Below are 7339 nucleotides of genomic sequence, written 5' to 3'. Positions count from 1 at the left end.
GGAGCTGGTGGATGCCATTATTGCACTCTCTACCTAACCTGCTAACTCAGGTGGATGAGCAGTGGAGACACTATCCCACTGCCTTGTTGAAACCAGAGAAGAGTACAAGTGGTTACAACACCTTCCCACTCTCTGGAAGCGGTAGGTGACTGGGAACACTGGGCATTCTCCCACGCCTTAGCTAAAGTCTGCCAGTGCCAGTGGTTGCGAACTTCCCATCCCCACCTGCTGGGGCTGGGAAACAGTTGTGGCATTCTCCCATCCCCAGCCTAAAGCCTGAATGCACACAAACAAAGCACTCTCTAGCTGCACTGCTGAAGCCCATGGACATAGGCAGTGGAGATGTTTACCCAAGGTCTTCCTGAAAGCAGCAAGTGAGCCCCACCCCCTACACTATACAGCTACCTTGCTAAAGCCAGAGGGTGGGTGCAATCCACACAAGCAATACCCAGTGATGCCTGACACTGGTGGCTAAGAGGGCTGGCATAACTGAGCTCCACTGGACTGTAAAAATCCAAAAGACAGTTGTTGGCTGGTTGCCACCCCCAGGGCACTGCATAAACAGCAAACTAAAACCCAAATCCAGTCTTCCTGTGAAAAGGCCTATTAGCCTGGAGCTTCAGCTTGAAAAATAGGCTTCAGGTTTCCCACATACCCAGAAGCTAAGGGAGGTGCTTTCAGGGAATGAAAACAAGACACCCTCTTGACCTCATTACAGCTCAATGAGACTTCTGAAAGCTTAACACTTGTCTGGGGTCCCAATTTGGGCAACTGTCACCCAGGGGACACCTCCAGGTCTCCTGATCTGAAGGCCAGCAGAGATAAAGATTGTAGCCCAACAGGACTATGTAAGTTTCTATACTATAAAAGCTGCTGCCTGAGGGTCTGGCTTCCAATCAGCATGAAACAAGGTGCAAAATGAGATTTCTTTTCTTGGAACACTGACAGATCTTGGTACACTCTCAACATTGGAGGCGTATAAAGAATAACTCAGGAAGACTAGACAATCACAAAGGTTCGAGAGACAACCAAGAGCTAGGGCAAAGGTGAATGAGAAAGATCATTGCTCACACAAAGCCACTTCGTCAACACTGAGAAAGGTAGCTATTTTACCTAATACATAGAAACAAACACAGAGAGTCAAGCAAAATGAGAAAACAGAGGAATGTGTTACAAATTAGAGAACAAAACAAAAACCTAGAAAAAGACTTTAAGGATATGTAGAAAAGTAATCTACCTGATAAAGAATTCAAAGTAATAGTCATAAAGATGCTCACTGATGTTAGACAAAGAACAGATGAACACAGAAAAAACTTCAATGAAGAGATAGAAATGTAATCAAGTACCAAACAGAATTTATAACTAAACTGAAGAATACATTAGAGAGATTCGAAAGCAGAATGGGTGAAATAGAAACATGAATCAGAGAACAGGAAAATAAAGCATTGAAAATCACTCAGAGTAAACAGTAAAATGAAAAAAATAATTTTAAAATGTGAAAATCATTAAGGGATCTCTAGGACAACATTGAGCAGAATAATAGCATTATTGGGGTTGAAGAAGAAGAAGAAAGAAGAAAGAGAGGAAGAAGAAAGAGAGGAAGAAGAAGAAGAAGAGGAGGAGGAGGAGGAGGGGGAGAAGAAGGAGAAGAAGGAGGAGAAAGAAGGAGGAGAAGGAAGGAGGAGAAAGAAGGAGGAGAAGGAAGGAGGAGAAGGAAGGAGGAGGAGGAAGGAGGAGGAGGAAGAAGGAGGAGGGAGGGGGTAAAAATGTAAAGTGTTGGAATGTGCTTAAATTTGAGTTACTATCAACTTAAAAGATCCTGTTATATACATAAGATGTTATATGTAAACTTCACAGTAACCATGAAGAAAAAAACTTATAGTAAATACACAAAACAAGAAAAGTATCTAAACACAAGTTAAAGAAAGCCATCAAGCCACAAAGAGAGATAAAGAGAAGATGGAAGGAACTGAGAGGAACTCCCAAAACGGCTAGATAACAATTACAAAATGGCAATGAGCATATGCCTATCAATAATTACTTTAACTGTAAATGTACTAAATTCTCCAATCAGAAGATATAGGGTGGATGAATGGATAAAAAAACAAGACCTATCTACATGCTGCTGAGAGAGACTTACCTCAAAACCAAAAACACACACAGACTGAAAGTGGAGAAATGGAAAAAGATATTCCTTGCTAATGGAAATGAAAAGGAAGCTGGGGTAGCAATAGTTATATCAGACAAAATAGACTTTAAAACAAAGAATGTAACAAAGACAAAAAAGAGCATTATATAATGAATGGTAAAGGAGTTGATCCAATAAGAAGATATAACATCTGTAAATATTTATGTACCAACATAGAAACATCTAAATATATAAAGCAAATATTAACAGAAATAAAAGGAGAAATTGACAACAACACAATAATAGTAGGGAACTTTAATATCTCACTTATGTCAATAGATAGATTTTCCAGACAGATAATCATTAACAGAAAATCATGAAACATTGGCCTTAAAGAACACAGTAGAGCAGGTGAATTTAATTGACATATACAGACCATTCCATCCAAAAGCCACAGAATACACACTCTTCAAGTACACATGGAACATTCTTCAGGATAGATCACATTAGGCCACAAATAAGTCTCAATAAATTTAAGAAGATGAAATCATATCAAGCATCTTTTCCAACCATAACAAATGGTTGTGAAATTAGAAATCAATTACAAGAAGGAAACTAGAAGAAACACAAACATGTGGAAACTAAACCACATGCTATTAAACAACCAATGGTTCAATGAAGAAATCAGAGAAAATTTAAAAAGTACCTTGAGACAAATAAAAGTGTAAATACAATTTTCCAAAATCTTCGGGATGCAGCAAAAGCAGTTCTAAGAGGGTAGGTAATAGTGATACAGGTTTATTTCAAGAAACAAGAGAAATCTCAGTTTAAAGTTACATCTAAAGGAACTAGAAAAAGAAGAACAAACAAAGCCCAAAGTCAGTAGAAAGAAGGAAATTGTAAAGATCAGAGCAGAAGTAAATGAAATAGAGACTAAAAAAATAAGAAAAAATCAATAAAACTAGGAGCCGATTCTTTGAAAAAACATTTTATAAACCCTTAGACAGTCTCATCAAGAAAAACGAGAAAGGGCCCAAATAAATAATTCAGAAATGAAAGAGGAGAAATTACAACTGGCACAGAAATAGAACGGATCATAAGAAAATATTATCAACAATTATATGGCAACAAATTGGACAAATAGATAAATTCCTAGATACATATAATCTTCTAAGACTGAATCATGAAGAAATAGTAAATCTGAATAGACCAATTACCAGTAATAAAATCGAATCAGTAATCAAAACCTCTCAACAAACAAAAGTTCAGGTCCACATGGCTTTACATGTGAATTCTACCAAACATTTAAAGAAGAGTTAAGACCTAGCCTTCTCAAATTATTCCCAAATATTGAAGAGAAACGAAATTTTCCAAACTCATTTTAAGAGGCCAGCATTACCCTGATACCAAAACCAAACAAAGACACTACTAAATAAATAAATAAATATATTAACTAATTAAATTACAGGCCAATATCTTTGATGAACATAGATGCAAAAATCGTCACAAAATATTAGCAAATCTAATTCAAAAATACATGAAAAGTATCATTTGCCATGATCAAGTAGGATTTATTCCAGGGATGTAAGGATGGTTTAACATCTTCAAATCAATCAATGTGATACATCGTGTTAACAAAATGAAGGATAAAAATTATATGATTATTTTAATAGATGCAGAAAAAGCGTTTGACAAAATTCAACATCCATTAGTGATAAAACTCTCAACAAAGTGTGTACTGAGGAAACACACCTCAACATAGTAAAGGCTATATATGATAAACCCACAGCTTTAATCATACTCAATGGTGAAAAGCTGAAGTCTTTTTCCCCTAAGATCAAGGATAAGATAAGTATGTCCACTCTTTCCACTTTTATTCAACATAGTATTTGAAGTCTTAGCCACAGAAATTAGGCAAGAAGAAGAAATAAAAAGCATTCGAAGTGGAAAGGAAGAAGTGAAACTGTCATTATTTGCAGATGACATGATACTATATAGAAAACCTTAATGACTTCACTGAAATATCACTAGAACTAATAAATGAATTCAGTAAAGTTACAGGATACAAAATTAATATGCATTTTTAAAGAAATTTGTTGCATTTCTATATGATAATAACAAACGATCAGAAAGAGAAATTAAGAAAACAATCCCATTTACAATTGCATCAAAAAGAATAAAATGCCTAGGAATAAATTTAACTAAGGATGTGAAAGACCTATACTCTGATAAAACATTAAAGAAAAAAATTGAAAATGACACAAATAAATGCAAGGATATTCTATGCTTATAGATTGGAAGAATTAATATTGTCAAAGTGACTATACTCCCCAAAGTAGGTTCAATGCAATCCCTATCAAAACACCAATGGCATTTTTTTTTTTTTTTTTTACAGAACTGGAACAAATAATTCTAAAATTTGTAGGACCCACAAAAGATCCCGAATAGCAAAGTGATATTAAGAAAGAACAAAGCTGGAGTTATCATATCCCCTTAACTTCAAAATATACTACAAAGCCATAGTAATCTAAACAGTATGATACTGGCAAAAAAGCAGACACATATATCAATGGAACAGAATAGAAAGTCCAGAAATAAAACCACCTACATATGGTGATTTAATCTACTACAAAGAAGGAAAGATTACACCATGGGGAAAAGACAGTCTCTTCACAAATGATGTTGTGAAATTTAGACATGCAAAAGAATAAAACTGGACCACTATCTTACATCATATAGAAAAATAAACCCAAAATGCATCAAAGACTTAAATACAAGACCCGAAACCATAAAATCCTAGAAGAAAACGCAGAAAGTAAACTTCTGGCATCAGTCTTAGCAATATTATTTTGGATGTCTCTTCAGGCAAGGGCAAGAAAAGCAAAAATAAACAAATGGGACTACATCAAACTAAAGAAGCTTTTGCACAGCAAAGAAAACCACCAACAAAATGAAAAGGTAACCTACCAAATGATTTATCCAATATATGGTTAGTATCCAAATATAAAAGAATTCATACAACTAAATATCAGGAAGACAAACAATCCTATTTAAAAGTGGACAGATGACCTGAATAGACATTTTTCCAAAGGAGACATACAGATGGCCAACAGGCTCATGAAAAGATGCTCAACATCACTAATCATCAGGGAAATGCAAATCAAAACCACAACGAGGTAGTCAAATCTCTCAGAATGGCTGTTGTTAAAAAGACACCTCCCCTCAAAACAAAAATAAAAACAAAAAAACAAACAAAAAACAAATGCTGGTGAGGATATGGAGAAAAAGGAACCCATCCATACACTGATGGTAGGAATATAAACTGGTGCAGTCACTATGGAAAACAGTATATTTTTGAGGCGGTTCCACTTCTGGTTATTTATCCAAAGAAAATGAAAACATTAATTCAAAAAGACAGATGCACCCCTATGTTAACTGAAGCATTATTTACCAAGATATAGAAGCATCTAGATGTCCATTAATAGATGAATGGATAAGGAAGGTGTATATACACATACAACATGGAATATTACTGAGCTATGAAAAGTATAAAATATTGACATTTATAACAACATAGACAGACTTTGAGGTTATTATGTTAAGTGAAATAAGTCTGACAGAGAAAAAAATACCATATGATTTCACTTCTATGTGGAATCTAAAAAACAAAACAAATAAAACAGAAACAAATTCATAGATACAGAGAACAAAGTGGTAGTTGCCAGAGGGACATGGAGGTGGGTGGGGAGCTGGGTGAAGGGCATTAAGGGCATTGCTGTTATAAAATAAAAAGTCCTAGGGATATAACAAACAGCATATGGAATAGAAGGTAACTAGACTTCATAATATAAATAAATATCGAATCACTAATCATAAATAAATATCGAATAAATGTTGTACACCTGAAACTAATATAATATTGTAAGTCAATTATACTTCAATGAAAAATACAATAAAATTTGTGAATTGTTTATTTCTTTAATTTGCCATTTACTATTTCAGACCATGGTTGACTGTGGGTAACTGAAATTGTGGAAGGCAAAACTGTGGATAAGAGGGGACTACTGTACTTTAATTAACCAAATAACAAGTCTCATCTTTGGTTCAGTCTATACAATCCAAAGAAAATAAAGATTTGAGCTATTCCCTAAAACAATGTTTATCCTGAATCATCCAGATGGTTTTTTTTTTTATATTGCCTGCACTGATGAACAAACACTTGCATAGAACTGTACCTTTCAGTTCTTGGAGACCCAATCTATTGTTTTCACAGGATATGTAATAATCCAATCTTATGGCCCAGTCACATCAAAAAGCTACTATTTTCAATGAGACAATTATTGAAAAATGTCCTCCTCATAGTCATATCATTGGAACAGCAGAGTTTCGTTATCTTTTGGGGACAGTAATTCAGCCTCAGGAAAGCACTAGGTACTTAATAACAATCATATGCCCATTACCTGTAAGCTCCATACAATTTTTCAACATACATTGATTCAAATTTTCTTTCTTGGGTCAAGGACACAACTGTCCTAATATTTTCTATTGCCTCTGTTGCAATCTGTAATGTAAAGTAGATCTGGATTAGAAATGGGGATTTTATTTCTGAAATAATGAAAAATATAAACCTTAGGGCTCTGTCAAATCCTGAAAGTTATGTTGATGGTTTTAAAAATTCCTCCAATTTTTAAAGTAAAGGTATAATGCATTCTTTAAGATCAACTCTGACAAAACTGTCAATCTTAAAAGCACCTCTGGTGGTGCCGAGTGTGGTGGGCAAGTTCTTGTAGCCCCAAGGAGACTGACCAGCTTAGGGCAAGAATGGCTGGAGCACCAGAAACCTGATTCTATTCCCAGCCCTGTCACCAAGCGGTTACTTAATATAAGTATTAAGTATAATATAACTTAACTGGCTTTAGTCACATCCCTATGTGGCTTTGCTTTCTTCATAGAGTAGGTTCCTAGAGAATTAGACTAAGTGATTTCTAAGGGTACGCTGGAGGTGTCAATCATTTCCTTTGTGAGTATATCCCTCCCTAGAGAAATTGTTTGCCCATAATTAGAAAGATGATTCAAATTGTAAATAACATGACCCTGCCTTAAATCCCTGATTGAACCAGGGACAGACACCTGACTGATCTAGGCCAATCAGATTCTGTTTCCTGGACTTAAGGCAACTGCTTGGACAAAGAAGTCCTGTAGATTCAAAGG

General features: G+C 35.3%; 1 protein-coding gene across 3 annotated transcripts in view; it reads right to left on the bottom strand.

Moving 5' to 3' along the window:
- Nucleotides 1-7339, bottom strand: part of LOC105294804 (phosphatidylcholine translocator ABCB4) — a 68169-nt gene that overhangs the window by 13261 nt on the left and 47569 nt on the right. For all 3 annotated transcript variants that reach the window (XM_011364164.2, XM_011364175.2, XM_011364184.2), the window contains exon 21: nucleotides 6589-6689. In XM_011364164.2, coding sequence (XP_011362466.1) covers nucleotides 6589-6689 — 101 coding nt within the window. The remainder of the gene's footprint in view (nucleotides 1-6588; nucleotides 6690-7339) is intronic.

This window comes from Pteropus vampyrus, unplaced genomic scaffold, assembly GCF_000151845.1.
Source record: "Pteropus vampyrus isolate Shadow unplaced genomic scaffold, Pvam_2.0 Scaffold4, whole genome shotgun sequence".
Taxonomy (NCBI): Eukaryota; Metazoa; Chordata; class Mammalia; order Chiroptera; family Pteropodidae; genus Pteropus; species Pteropus vampyrus.
The sequence above is the reverse complement of the archived record's forward strand: the minus strand, read 5'-3'. Positions and strand labels throughout refer to the sequence as shown.